At 45.3% G+C, this 15,820-nt stretch overlaps 1 protein-coding gene across 1 annotated transcript in view; it reads left to right on the plus strand.

Moving 5' to 3' along the window:
* Positions 1-3,685, plus strand: part of CDCP1 (CUB domain containing protein 1) — a gene marked incomplete at both ends in the record, with an annotated part of 45,139 nt that extends 41,454 nt beyond the window's left edge. Inside the window, 2 exons of the mRNA XM_084247784.1 lie at positions 918-1,005; positions 3,256-3,685. Coding sequence (XP_084103910.1) covers positions 918-1,005; positions 3,256-3,685 — 518 coding nt within the window. The remainder of the gene's footprint in view (positions 1-917; positions 1,006-3,255) is intronic.
* Between the last annotated feature and the right edge of the window lie 12,135 nt (positions 3,686-15,820).

Consider the following 15,820-nt stretch of genomic DNA (forward strand, 5'->3'; position numbering starts at 1 on the left):
CCCAAGTGAAAGCTCTGTATTCTCGGGTTAGCTCCTGGGCATTCTTCCTCTCTTACATTCATTTTCTGTCATTTCTGTTCCTATTTTCTCTTCATCTCACCTTTTGTTTTCTTGTTGAGCCAGCCAGCGATTCTATTTGGTGGAGGGCTCCCTCTCTGATTTCTTTTCTTTTTCCTTTGTGCAATTGTAGGAGAAGGACAGCACAGTGAGACAGCCCTCTCCTAACTCCTTCACTTCTGATTCCCTGCTTTCTCCTCCACCCTTCTGCTCTCCTCTCCTTCAACACCGGCTGTGGCAATTGGGGGAGCACCCTGGTATAGGCCAGGAGTAGACTTTGGAGTAGATCTGGTAGGTCCCCCAGCTTATTGTAACGATATCACTGCGTCAACCTACCCCAAAATTGAGTGGTTTCGACAATAATTATTTTGTTTGCTCATAATTTCTTGGGTCAAGAATTCAACAGGGCACAGCAGGATGGCTCATCTCTGCTTTAGGGTATCTGGGGCCTCAGCCAGATGCCAGGGAGCAGCAGGGACGGTTCACCTGGAGACAGATCTCAGCAGCTTGGTGCTCACTTTCCGGCGAGCTTCTCACTTTGTTTTCCTCACGGGGTCTCCTCATGGCTAGCTTGAGCCACCTCACCGCATGCAGGTCTCAGCACAGTCAGACTTCGCACATGGTAACTGGCTTCTCCTCAGACAGAAAATGCAAAAAAACCCTACCAGTCTTCTAAAAGGTTAAGCCCCAAACCAGCACAGACCAGAATCAAGAGGAAGAGGAATGGGTGCTTCTTTGTGTTGGGAGAGTGGGGGGTTGGGGGAGAAGGACAGTGTGGCAGCCATCTTTGGAGACCACTCTAGTCACAGTCAGCCTAACCACACACTTCTCTCCTCTCCCCCTCATGCCTCTGCTCACAGACCTGAATGTTGTCGTCATCGCGGTGGTGGGAGGCGTCGCCTTGCTGCTGTTTGCTCTCGGACTCATCATTTGCTGTGTGAAAAAGAGGTAGGTGGAATTTCTTAAGCTGCCCTCAGCTGATCTGACGCGTCCTTATGTCACACAGACCAGTTATCATTAATTATTGACTTTTTTTCTTGCTTCTCATTTCTTCTCTGACGAGCAATGTGAAATAATATTGCCAGGTGTGAGTTATGCTTAGAGGAGAACAAAAAAAAAAAAAACAAAAAAAAACCTCATACCCCGCAGTAAGGGGATGAAAAACCACATGTGCTACCATATTAGCCTGTGGTTTGGGCATAGCTGCCCTACCTGTGTGTGGCGCAGGTGCCCTGGGAGCTGCTTACTGTCTGCTCAGGAGATGGTGAGCCTTACAAGGGCCATCTGAGCTGGAGGCACCCATAGATCAGGCCTCTGGACCCGCTGTCATCTTGTTCTCCAGTTTCTAAACAAACTGTGTGTTTTATGCTTGTTTATTGGACTCCAAACAATCACCCAAAAGCCAGCCCTGTGGGCGAGAGGAAGACAGACCCAGTTAACTGACTCAGCCTCACCTTCCACCCCCTCAAGATGACAGCATCTGTTTTATGAAAGGCAAGTGTTGACCTTTTTAGACAGAGCACACGCTGCCTCCAGATTTTATCAGTTCTGCTCATATTTCTGATTAAATCCACAAAGGAGAGGGATATGTGTTTTCCTTAGCATGATTTAACATTCCAAAGAGCCAAAAAAGATTTTTTTTTATTGACTGGGACTGCGAGCAAACAGCTGAAATTCCTGATCAGCATTGAGACGACCTAGAAACATCTCTACTGGTAAGGAAGGACCTGTTCCCAGAAGATCCAGGGAGAGGCTTCTCCATGAAATGAGAATGTACAGATATTGCAAAGGGGAAAGGACTTCTTTTAACAAAATGTCATTTTATTGTTTCTCTGGGGAATTTTGCATTTCTGGGGTGCCAAGATGGGAAAGCACTGTACTGACCCTGAACCCTAGCTTCCCCATCAGAAAGGGCTTGGGCACGGGGAAGATCTAAACTACCCCTAAACTACTCCAGCCCTGGCCTGAGAATCACCAGCCCCAGCCTTGCTGTGGAGGAGGCCACCAGCTGCAGGTTTGCAGAAGGCCTGTCTGTTCCCAGGTTGGAGTCAGGGGTGACAGGCTCTACAGGGAGAATGAACTGGTTCACCAAGCATGTATCGCCAAGAGTCTGCCGGGCACTAAGAACCATGTGAGGTGCTAGAGAGATGGCAGGAACAAGACCTTGTCTCTATTCCCTCTGCCCCTGGTGGTAGGGGGCGGTTTCTGGGCAACATGAGAAGAGCTTTGGTTGGACAATCCCAGCACTGGGGGAGCACAGCGAGGGGCGATCCAGCACAGGGCTTCAGAGGGAGCCTGCAGAACCCACCATCCTGGCCAGAGCATCAGTGTTACAAGCTAAATGTACTAGATTTATTTTTATCTCAGAAAGTACAGAGTGCCTGTCCACAATTAGTGAGCCTTCAGCCTGTGCATTATATGGTCCATTATGTTAATTGAGCTGTAACGTCCTCCATTTGAATCTCTGGTCAGCTAAAAAGTCAGCCTCCCCTGCTGTTCGGCTCAGGGAGAAGGAGGGCAAAGCTTTGTTTTCCGTGGCTAGGAGTGCTAATACCTGCCAGCGTCCGAGGACCAGGAAACATTACCAACCAAATGGTAATGGTGTTATTGAGTGCCCCAGCCTGAATTCTGCCTTCTTTTGAGGTCTTTCCTCTGTTGGAGGTCACTGCCAAAGGAACTGGATCCCTCTACTAAAGCTCAGTTCTACTGGCCTCCAGCCCCAGCTGAAAACTAACACACCCCTCCATCCGAGTCTCCTCTATCATCATTTAGCATCCAGATGGGCAAGATCTTCCTCGTGCCAAAGAGGGATGAAGCATTAGCTTGAGGAAAGTACTAAGAGACACCTAGCAGGGTGGCCTGTGCCTGATGTGGTAGGCTGGGCCACCTCTCGTTTCGTAGAAAAGAGGGCTTGCCAGATGTCTCCAGGTTGGGTACCTTGCAGCAGTGATCACAGCAACTTGGAGCATAGATAGTATTAAAGGTGTGCTCTGTAATCTACTCTGGGGGTCCCTCCCCCCCTCCTCCAAACACAGGAGACAGAAGCTAGTCTTTTCTAAACCTACAACCAGAACAGCAATATCAATTGCAAATGGTGAGAGCCCCTGAAGGTGTCTTATTCCAGTGGAGATGTGGGGTTGTTATGCATCTCAGATGGCCTTCCTCCTGACTCCCGTCTTGTTCCCTTTCTCCCAGCAGGAAAAAGAATATAAACAAAGGCCTGACCGTGGGTGTCTACAATGACAACATCAATACCCAGATGCCCATGCAGCCCAATAAGTTTCAGAAAGGACGCAAAGACAACGAATCCCACGTGTATGATGTCATCGAGGACACAATGGTATATGGGCACCTGCTCCAGAATTCCAATGGGTCCTTCCACCAGCCGGAGGTGGACACCTACCAGCCCTTCCAGGGTTCCACAGGGAACTGCCCTCCCTCCCCACCCCCCATATGCTCCAGGGCCCCAACTAAAAAGTTGACCCCAGATGAGCCATCCTCTGACTTTCCTCCCGAGTCTAAGAGTGAACCTTACACCTTTTCCCACCCCAGCCAAGTGGACAGAAGCAATGAGAACACCGACATTCCCTTGCTGAGTGCCCAGGAGCCAGAAAAATCTGCAAAATAACATGAACCCATCCCAAAGATTTTGCGTAATGTGGGGCACTGAGACACATTTTAGGGTTCCTAACCAGGAATCCTAAAGAGGAGGAACTGTATGGGACGGAACAGCAGGAGGGTTTCCTGGATACTACCAACTTCTCATTCCCAGGTGAACTCGTCCTGATGGTGACAATGTTGGATTCTGATCTGGATACAATCATCACAGCTCATGTCCTTCCAAACTCAGGTTGGGTTGTAAACTGGCCCGTAATGAGAAGGGAGACGTGCCAGTCACCCAGTGCAGGGTTGCAGCAGGCCCTCCATTTGGATCTGGATTGGACCGCTTCAGGTAGACAGTTCTGATTCCTAGGAGGCCTCACCGAAGGTCCCTACTGTCACTGGGGCCCCCTGGCTGAAACGACCTTGTGCTTTTTTATTACGATTATTTATTTGGTGGTCCTGTGTGTTGAAGAAGTTGAATATATAACCACACAGCTCTTTTCATCTGACATGGTGACAACTCACACTGACTGGTTGGCTGGCTGGGTTTTGAATTCTGACAACCACCAGATAAACAAATGTTTGTCCTCTTGGAGATGGAAATAATTTGCAAACTGTCCAGCCAGAAAAGGATATTTGTGTTTGAGCCGCACTGAAACTTACCTACTTTGGCAGGAGATGCCTGGTCTCTGGCTCTGCATGTAGGGATCCTACCACAGAGCCTCATCTTGAACCCCATTGTCTTACGGCCTCGAAATAAGAGGAATGTCCTTAAACTGCCATGAGGGACTCTCCCAGATGTGGCAATAATTTGGCATTTAAATAGAAATTTAGAAAGTATTTTCATCCTCTAAAAATGTTTTAAAGTATACCAGAGGAGCCACCTGTATTACTTTACTATTCTTCTGTAGCAAATTATCACACATTTGGTGGCTTAAAACAACACACATTTCTGATTGTGTGGTTCTGGAGATCAGAAGTGCAAAATGGGTTTCATTCAGCTAAAATCAAGCTGTCCCCAGAGCTGAGCTCCCTCTAAGAGGCTCCGGAAAGAATCTACTTCCTCACCTTCCCAGTTTCTCGAGGCTGTGTGCTTCCTGTGGCTCCAATGGCTGGTCACATGGTGGCACTGGCTTGCTTCTCTAGCTTCCCTCTTTCACTTCTGAGAACCTTTACTTATAAAGCCCTCCCATATAATACAGGATAATCTCCCCAACTCTTGGGATGTGGCCATCTTTGGAGAGCCATCATTTTGCCTACCACACCATCCTACCACTACAGGAAGGGCTACAAAATGTTCCAGCCTGCCGGTATATTTTGGTTAACCTGCAACAAATTTTAACTCTTTTTTGAAAATGAGTTACTAATACTTAAAATTATAAAATTTCTATGTAAAATTCCAGACCAGAAAATCTGGTCATACTGGGGCTCACACTCTTACCTGGCAATAACCATCTCCACTTTTACATTGGACATCACCAGTTCACCACAGTCTCCACCACTCCCTGTAGCCTCCCACACTGAGGCTGAGTGTCTATTGCTACTGATCAAGGCCACTGTAGGGCTGCTTTTTTTTGCAATGAAATGGAAAGTTTAGGACCCATATTATCAAATGAGGAGGGGGACCTCAAAGCTGGTGTGTTTCAGAAAGATTTTTTCCTTACACATGGCACACTTTCCTCATTTATACTAATTACCAGCTCAGCTCCTTGGGCATTTGCCTGTGTGGCCCCTGCTCTCATCTGGAAGGAAAGAGATTGTGTTGTGACTTGACAGCACTGTCCAGTATTTCTGTGACAGAACCTTCTTTTAAAAATAAATGTCCTTCAGTTGTTCAGTGACTTCACCTTGGATCACACAGCCTCGACTGGCTCTCAGACTTCCATGCCTCCAAAGAAGAGTTTTGCCATCTCCTCTATGGTGCATATACTCTTTCCAGAAGGAAGAATTTGTTCGTTTGGGGTTTGTTTTTGTTTTTTTAATGTCCTTGGTGCTACAAATCGCACCTTTCCTTGCTGAAAGATTCACTCCTGCCCAGTTACTATAACCTCTTGGGCCCAGGTGCTGGCAAACCCCCTCCATGAAGGGCCCGAGTTGGGTGGTGGCTTCCCTCCCTCAGCTGAAATTATATTCTTGGTTGAAGTCACCGTCGGAGCCCTGGAACTCCATTCTCTGCCTTCCCAGACCTCCTGGCCTCTCCTGAGTTTCCTCAGCCTGTGCTCTGCCTTCTTCCCGTGGAACGGCTGGCCATCTTGGGGCCTGAACACCATCATATACATCACCTTTATCAACCAAGACCCCCCATTATCTTTTAATTGACAGCTCAAACTCAAGGCCATGCTGCTATCTTCCTGAGACCTCAGGTGGATGTAATATTTTCTGAAGATGTGCCTCCTTGACCAGGCTTAGCCCAATATACCTCTGGTTCTTTCCTTGGAAGCCCAGGCCCCATTTATGTAAAATATTTCAGGAAACCAGTCAAGCATAGCTGTTGAAGCCTGCTGTGTGCCAGCACAGTGCTCGCCACACTGGGTCTGCTGATACCCAGGCTATCTTCGTCCCTCTGCTGTGCCGACATGGAAGCTCCTGCAGGACTGAGCTCAACATCCAGGGTCTCTTTGCACAAGAGGGGGAAGTCTTAAGGATGCATCAAGGAGAAAAAACCTAAGTCCATGGACAGAGCCTTGTGGGGGTTAGAAGACATTTCTGTATGGATCTCAATGCTTAAATGGAAGTAATTTATTCGTTGTAGATACATTTTTGGTAGCATTTTATTCATTTCCTACAGGTTTTGTTTTTTGTTTTTTAATAAACAAGTATATACAAAAAATGCGCACCAGTAGTTTGATGCTTGGCCTGCTTGTTGCGGGTTCAGCAGAAACTCCAGTTTCCTGCTGACTGAGATGATGAACCTGGGCTTAGCAGATGCTGCCTTCTCCATGTTTATGGTCCAGGAAGCCCTACCTTGGGCTACCAATGGGTAACTCAGGCCAGAGCAACTCAACTAAAATCCACTTTCCAAATAGTATCACACAATTAGTGCTGGCGACTGGCTAGGAGCTCTGATTCCTTGTCACGCACTAGGACTTTTGGGGCTTCTTACAGTGTGGTGATGGGGTTCCCAGACAGTGTTCCCAGAGTCAAAAAGTTGGAGCTGCCAACAACTTGAGGCCTGGTCTGGGAACTGGCACAGAGCCATCTCCATTCTGTCCTGGGGCACATCTGTCACAGAGGCTGTCCAGGTTTAGGGGGAGGGAGCAAGCCCCAGCACCTCAGTGGAAGAGGTGTCAAAAGAATGTTCACCTTTAATGTGCTGGAGTATAACCGGATTTTCATGGTCAAATGCCCAGCCTTGGACAGCACTGACCCATGCCTTTTCCCTTAATCACTAGATGTCCAGATCTGGGCCATATCCCACCTCTCTGTTTGCCTCTTTTTGGGCTTCAAGCCTCAGTCTTGGGCCTTCTGACACTCTCCCATGGGGGTCCAGCTGTGTCCTCTATAACAGTAGGGCCCTAAATCTTAGCCAATAACTGCCTGGGTGCCAGGCCCATATTTTCAGCACTTAGTAGACTGATCAGTTCATCTATCTAAGTGGTACCCCAAACCCAATTCATTCTCACTTCACCCTAAGCCCTCCTCCCGCTTTAAAGGGAGTTCATTTCCTGACTCTGCCCCTAGCAAGTAGTGTGGCCTGGAATTGGCTTCTCTCAAATCCCTCTGCACAAGAGTAAATATAAGGTTACTTCCTTCTCTAAAATATTTTGACTCCTCCAGTCACCCAAGCCCAGAATATGGGACCCAACTTGGGTTCATCCCTGTCACTCATCCTGAATGTTCCAGATTCTTCAACCTGCTCCTCTTCGTCAGTCCTTATTCATTGTATAACTCCCTCGCTCTGAAATCTGTGCTTCCAGAATTGTCCCTCACAACAAAATCCTCCATCTCCTGCCAAGGCACAGCACCTCCAGTTTGCCATTGGTCATCCCTGCCTCTCCAGGTACTACGTGGCTAGTGTGAAGGGCAGAGCCTTTCATACACAAAGGAATAGGAAGTGGCTTTTCTTCAGAAAAACTGGAGTTTTGAGTTCCTGCTGGTGTCTCCCCTCCTCTGGGGAGCCTCTCCCCCCTCTGCATATACAGCCAGGTCAGTTACTTCTGTTTATATAGTCTGGATCATTTGCTGATAAGGTCCAGGCTCTGCTATCAGTGAAAACAAACCTTAAAGAAAAAGGTATGTTTTTTCCCCTCTCCTGTACTTTAAGGTATCAGGCCAATTTAACCATTAGCTCAGGTTTCAGCATCAGAGTTTTATCCCAACATGCTCAAAATCCTCTGGGCGCAGCACAGGCACTCCTGCCCATATCTTTGCTCATTCCACTGTTTCTGGACATCTCCCGCCTGGCCAGAAGCTGCCCTTTCTCCCACCTCACTACCAGTGAAAATCTGACAGTGCTTCAGAGTCTAACACTTCCTCCAGGAAGCCCTCCCCTCCCACCCAACTCCCCTAAATGCCGGTAGTCCTTATGATCCATAACACTGCACTTAGAATCATTAATTTCTTTATTTACTCGCAGCAAGTGCTTCCAGTATAATGTAGCAAATCACATTTGATTACATGGCTGGATTCTCCTCATTCAGACATTTATGCAGCCAGCTAATTTTCTTTTCTCATGTCTTTTTTTTTGGTGGGACCCTCGCCAGCGGCCAGGGAACAACCAGGCGCTCTAGAGGCTACGGGCAGCCTCTCAGCCCAGTGCTCAACCGCTGCGCCACCAGGGGAGGCCCTTCTCATGTCTTATCAATTTAAGAGACTCTGAAGAGGTGTTCCTTCATCCCATCACTCTTCTTAGATTCCCCTCTAAAAGTCACTGTGTGTTTTAAATAATTTTACCTTATCTTTATGTGCTAACCAAATGCCTCTATTAAAAAATATTGAAAAAAAAGATGCTGAGTATCATTTACCATTTATGATTTTTTTTTCAAAAATGAAAATAAGCATTTTTTGGCAGGCTTCAAATAAGGCCAATCTATAATACAAATGCAGCCCATTGTAACACAATAAAAAGAGCTTGAATCTATCAGTAACACAGTGTTTTGTTTACATAATGGGCATTAACTAGCCTCAAAGTACAACTTGTCACTGAAAGTCTAAGGATATGACAAAGAGCAGTAGTCACCAAGGAGACTTGAATGAGCTCATTTGGACAATGAACAAGCTAATTGGAACTGTTCATCCATATGGGAGCTTACATCATATTACAGAGTTCATCTTTATTCCCCCCATTTTGAGCAGGGCCTGAGTGTTGGAACTGAAGGCCTCTTTAAGCCTTGCTTGAGTGCAATATTTGTCCTCTGACTTGGGTGGAAAAGAAGGTTTCTATACGTTTTCTGTTCTGCTCCAGCTAGTGCCCCATTCCATGGGCCAGAGTCTGTCTGATTTCTCACACCTGTGTCCAAGTTTCCTAGTGTCTTCACATCAAATGCAAATTCCTGAGCCCCACACAAAACTACAGAGTCAAGATCTCAAAAACAGCAATCCAAACATTCTCAACAAGCTTCCCAGTCTTCAACTAACTGGCTGAGACTTTCATTCAAAAAGATAGGTCAGAGGTGACTCGTACATTCCAGCTGCTATAACAAAATGAAGTCTAGCTTGTCCATAATATCTTTTATGTATTATGCCTATGGTGTCATATCTAAAAAGTTGTCACCATAGCCAAATTCATCTAGGTTCACTTTCGTAAAAGGTATAAGGCCTATGTCTCAATTGAGGGTAGTTTTCTCACTTTTATTATTCCCAGTAATTTCATTTTTATGTATTTATTAGAGTTTTTAAACCTTAGTGAAAACTAAGAAGCAGGCAATTATGAACTGTCATATATCACCATTCTACAGAAGATTAGTAAATCTGTTAAGATGCCATTTCATAATTTCTAGAGATATAAGTTTTCTCACAGTACAATTATCTTGGACATGGTTCCTAATAAACCCAAATATCTTTAGTCTCTCTGTAAAAATTGCATAGCCAAAGGTAGATGAATTTAAATTTATGTTTAGCAATTAGTGATGCAGAAATTTATTTTATCTGGAAATCATCTAGTCAGCGAATATACATCATTTGACTTAGTATAGGTTTAAGGTCTCAAGTTACCAAAGAAAATGGAGAAATATTTTTAAGCAGATATTTTGAAATACACTTATTTGTTGAAAAGCTCATTTATAAACTTCATCCCTCTTACCTACTTTTAATCCACTTGTTCCTAAGAATTATGCTTGGGCCATTGATGAAAATTTCATGAGACATGTAAAAGCTAGCTACTATCTTATTTTTTTTGTTGATAAATAAGGCAAGTATCTAAAAAACGTACTGTAAAGAACCCAAAAGTTATAATATATAGCTCTCCTTTTTTGTTGTTTTTATTGCCTTGTTCAACATACATCAATTTTTGTTTATTTTGTTCTCAGATTAATCATTTTATAAGTCTAGAATCTAGTATAATTAATATAAGTATATTTGACTAGCAAACCCAGATAGAATAAAACTGTATGTCTGCATTTTATTTATTTATTTATTTAAGATTTGTTTATTTATTTATTTATACAAGCACTGGGTACAGTCAGAAGGGCGGAGGGTGAGAGAATTCACCAGAGCCAGAGCGGGGAGCAGAGCAGGCAGAAGGACCGAAGTACACTGCTGAGGGGAGCAGCGGGCGACAGGAGAGGTCTGCGCGCCATGTGGGACCCTCCTCCAGTGGCCGGAGAGCAGCTGGGAATCGAACTGGCACTGCAGAGGCTGCAGGCAGCTTCGCAACCCAGCGCTCAACCACTGCGCCACCGGGGAGGCCCTGTCTGCATTATATTTAATGTTACAAGTCTGAAGACATGTCTGTTTTACTGAACCAACAATGTTAAGCTACCTTTATTTAACCAAAGATTATCCATGTTAACTTGGAGACAAAATTAGATTAATTTCTATTTTAAAAGTGTTTTAGGGATACTGAATTTATATAAGCACTCATTTTTGAAAAAATTAAAGCAGAACTGTTTTACAAGATGAGTTCATTTTGAGAATATCCTCTAGAGGTAGGGAGGGGAAAAAAGCTGCTACTGTGAGGTGGCAGCTATGTGACCCAGTTAAGCAACCTAACTTTCCTGGGCCAAAACATCCTCAACTGTAAAACTTCCTCAACTGCTGCTGCCCCGGAGGCCCATCTGCAGGTTAATTTTCACAGATCTTTGGTGTCAGTGATGGTGAACTAATTATACCTTCTCGTGCCATTTGTGAAGCAAAAGGTGATTGGGAGGATGGGGAGAGATGGAATATATGACAATGTCTGCATTTAATAGCCACTCTTAGTTAAGTTTCTGCTAAAGAAGGAAAACATTGCCAGCAGTCTGCTTATTTTGGCTTGGACTCATCTCTAGTGAGCTAGTTGTCTCTTCCTGTGAGTTGACAGTTCTCTAGCTAATTGTGTCGAATTTGAAGACACCATTCTCATCTCCAAACTCATTGCACTGTCAGCTCCAGCAAGCTGGCACATGATCCCACAGAATTTGTGGAGCCCTGGGAAGAGAAGTTCCTGAGAGAAGCATCACAGAGCAAACCGTGTGGGCACAGCAACCAGGGAACCAGGAACGGTGGGGTCTCGTTTTGTAAGACACAGCAGTGGGATAAGCTGTTTGGCTGCCTATGTCCGTGGCAGCGCTGGGGGTTTTGGTCTGCCTGATCAGGGAGCCAGATCAGAGGTGACTCAGGAGGGCCTGGATCGCCATTGAGAGAGGCCGTGGGGTACAGCATTCAGCACTGCATCTTAAAGTAACCATAACAACTATCCAGCTCTCCCTACCTCATCTCCACACCCACCCCAAAAGGACATCTTCCCTGCCAGGCCATGGGGCTGGGCAAACAGCACCACTCCTTTAAAGATCACCAGGCACTAATCGCTTCTCCTGAAGGTAGCATTAAGTCAGAGCAAGTCAGTACCTCTAAATAGCCTCGACACTTTTGATAAGTTTAAAAAAGAAGTTTGAAAAAAAATCTTGTTAAATAGAAACTGTGAACAGTGTTTGCCTTCGTGGGAAGGAACCGTAAGGCTGGGAAACTTTTTGCTGTATACCCTTTTGTAACTCTTGGGAAGTGACTCTTCTTTTAAAATAAAATGAAAATGAAAACCTTTTTAAGTGTTAAAACTCACTGTGGTTGTTGAATGTCTCAAACAGTGATTCAGTTTTGCTGGTCCTCAGATGACACTAGTTTTTCAGAGAACTTAAGCCTCCCCCCACCACCAGTGGTGTGACCAGTCTGGCTAGATATCACCCCTCTCTGGTCAGAGATCCTGGGCTACAACCTGAGAAGTCAACAACTGGAAAAGACTAGAAGGTGTGGCTGCATAAATGCAGTTCAAACCCTACTAGAAGCCTCTTCTTCCACACCACCTCCAGGTGACTCTGGAACTCCATTCCTCAAACACTGATAAATCTAGGCTAAGATGGCCTAAGGGGGTCTGGCCACCACCCCCAGGAGAGGAAGTGGTGCTGGGTGAGCTCCATCTGGAGAGACGAGTCCCCTTATAAGCCTTCAAGTCCTTGGGGTCCTTACATTGCCCAGGTGCCCAGTTCCAATCTCTCAAGGATCCAGACCCAAGGGACCCAGATTCCCTCAGACTTTAAGCCTAAAACACTAGGGTAGTGAGGGTTGGGGCTGCTCTTTGGGGTTTAAGGAGAAAAGCTTGCCACGTGGGAAGGGCTGTCATTTTGCTGTTGCTGTGTTATTTGAGGGGGAAAATGTTTTTTGCCAAAATCCAAATCCACCACCCCGTGGGAATGAGTGTATTTCAATCAGTCTGCCCGTTCTGCTCTGCACTCTGTCTCTAGTGAATCCTCTCACACAGACCCCACATCTGGCCTGTACCCCTTGTATGCATAAACAAATAATTTTTTTTTTTTTTTTTAAAACAGTCTCTCTGCCTCAGACTTGGACTCAGTCTGTACTTTGAACACTCCATGGGCTGGCTGGGCCTCAGGATACCAGCAGGGGCCAGTTCCATTCTTAATCCCATTCTTTTCACCAAGACACTAATCGCTTGGCCTCCTGCCACTTACTGTGTTGCATTTTGCTGGGCTGGTGTGCTAGCTGAGCACCTGGCAGAATCATTTGATTTTCCGGGGTTGTTATTTTTTCTCACTTCTGGGAGACTGACCTCCAACACACACACCCACAACTCCTACCTCCCATTCCTACCCCATCCCTGCAAAGGCTACCCTTCCACCCAACCCCCACACTTGGGCACTGTTGTAGCCCAGGAGGCCCATCTGCAGGTTAATTTTCACAGGTCTTTTGGTGTCAGTGATGGTGAACTAATTATAATTTCCCGAGCCATTTGTGAAGCACTTGCACGAACAGAGTTCCATCTCATCCCACCAGCAGCCCTGTGCCTGGTACCTAACTACTTAATATCCATACATTGGGAAATTAATCCATCCTGATAAACCATCCTGTGAGGTTAGTACAGCAGGACTAGAGATCTTCCTCTGCTTTTTTTTTTTTTTTTGAAGATTTATTTATTTATGCATATAAGAACCGTGGTAAAAAAAAAAAAAAATTACGTAAGGAAAGTCAAAGAATGGGTGATTTTGCCGAGGTGTACTTAAAAAACTCTTTAGTGGCGGACCTCCCCGGTGGCGCAGCGGTTGAGCACTGGGTTGCGAAGCTGCCTGCAGCCTCTGCGGCGCCGGTTCGATCCCCAGCCACCGGGTGATGGTCCCACATGGCCCGCAGACCTCTCCTGCCGCCGGCTGCTCCCCTCAGCAGTGTATTTCGTCAGTCTGCCTGTTCTGCTCCCCGCTCTGGCTCTGGTGAATTCTCTCACCCTCCTGCGCTTCTGACTGTACCCAGTGCTTGTATAAATAAATAAATAAATCTTAAAAAAAAAAAAAAAAAAAAAAACTCTCTAGTGGCTGCCGAACCTCCAAAGGAGGAGGCCCTCTGGACTTTCCCAAACTCCTGGCATAGGGATTACTAGGACTTGCTTTCCTTGCTTAGATGTCTTTCTATAAGTAAAGCCACTAAGAAGTTAGAAAGTTCAATACAAAATTGCTAAGAAGGACTCCATTTTTTTTACTCTGAGAACCCCAATTTCCGGGAAAGTCAACTATTCCTGAACAATGGACCATTTCATCCCAGAAAGACTGATAAAGGCATTTATTTTATTTATATTATTTGGAGACACAAAATGGAGGTTACTTCAGTGGTCTGACCCAGGCCACAACTCCAAATCTAAACCTCTTGTAGAAACACCTCACTGTCAAGGAAACCTAAGCTACACTAATCACAATCCTCTAACTCAGCCTGAGCTAGCTCACCTTACCCTAGGAAACAATGCCTGCCACCTTATAAGGAAATCTCCAACCTCCTTAGCAACCGTGTCTGATTTCCACTTGATCTATTCTTAAGCTCAAGAAAACCTCACATGTCTCTCCTGAAGGAGCACAGGGTAAATTTTCCCTGACCCTTCTGAAGTTTCTCTAGGGCTGGTGGGCAAACAAATTAACATCAGCGATTAGTAGGAGAGAAACAACAAATTGAAGTACATATGTCTGGAGAGTTTATATGACTAAGTTCTAGAGTAGATCAAATAGATGGGGGTTTTATTCTTGAACTAAGGAAAGGGCTAGGGGCCTGGGCCAGCAAGGAGAAGGGTAGGGGACCCACATGTGGAGGAGAGGGTGAATCATGGCAAAACATGATGCTCTAGATGCTGGACCTGCCTAAGATGGATTTCTCTGGTAGAAAGGTATTTCTGGAGAATCTTCATTCTTCTAGACAGTTAAGGAAATGGTAATCGTTTCTCTTGAAATCTGCAGGGCCTTGACTGACCTTAGTGTCAATGGCCAGGTGGCACATATTGGAAAAAGCAGGTTCTGGTCATCTTGGGGGACCCATCTGAACATTTTGGGGAGGCCTAGCCTTTACTCCAGGACAGTGTTCCCCTGCTTGTGAGACTCTATACTCCCCCATGGATTGTTTTCCGTGGAATAAAGGACATCAAACCCATCACTAAATTATGTCTTTTTTTTTTCTTTATCATTTGATAACACCGAAAAGGGAAGGGTAAGAAATAACTCATCAGATTGTACTGAGACATCACTAACTGTCCTCTCCCTGGATATTTGGGGAGAAATCTGGGGACAGAGGGAACTTATATGCAGCGGTGCCATTAGCTTGATAGGCCTGGGAAGAGGCACTTGTCTCTTTATCTAATCAGGCTTGGTTCTTACTTTACAGGACTATGACCAATCGTGTTAAGGAAAATTAACCAAAATATGCATGTTTGGCAGACAATGGACTGAATGGCCTTTCATAATCTCCCAAAGCATTGTCTGTCAAGCTCGCCTATGCTTTGTTTACTGTTCTACGGGACTGAAATTTTTGGTTGACTTACTATTGACTGGGACGGAGATGCAATAGAGTATATGTTCACTTGCAGATGAATTTTTGATAAGTTCATTTGTTGATAAAAAGTTGGTAAGTTGAGAATGATTTGTATCAGGTTGGGTTGCAAATGAACCCCATTCAATAGAAAAGAAAACATCATAGGTTATGGTTTTATTGCTCTGTAGGCCCTTAACCAGCTTTGTATCTAACTTTATCTTCTTATTCTACCATTATTTTCCCCACTGAGTACACATTTAGTATACATCATGATTCTTTAGAAAAATAATGCTGTGGGCTGAGTGTTTTTCTAAAACAAGCTACCACCTTCAAGAAAGGGAGAACAAAATGCATCTGAAGCATCCAACAATTCTGTCCCCACTGTTACCTACTCAGAGCTCGGGGTTGGCTCCCCACACCATTGCCAAAAAAGTGGCAGGAGCCCACTCCATTGGTATTAAGCTGCAAGGAGCCCCAGCAGTAACTTCCTCATCCTATTGTCCTATCAGGGAGGGTCATCTGTTGTAAGGGAAGGTTAGCCAAGGGGAGGGGTGGAGGGGGAATGGCCAAGAATGACTCATGGGAAGGGCTGGAAGACTGGGGGACAGAGGAAGCCCTTACCGAGAGAAGCCTCTGAAGGTCTAAACTGAGTTTCATCTCTTTATCCAGTGATAGACTGAGTTAGTAAAATTTGTGGCTTGTGCTGGCTGAAGAAATGCTTACCCAC

Source organism: Talpa europaea (genome assembly GCF_964194135.1).
Source record: "Talpa europaea genome assembly, chromosome: 11".
Classification (NCBI taxonomy): domain Eukaryota; kingdom Metazoa; phylum Chordata; class Mammalia; order Eulipotyphla; family Talpidae; genus Talpa; species Talpa europaea.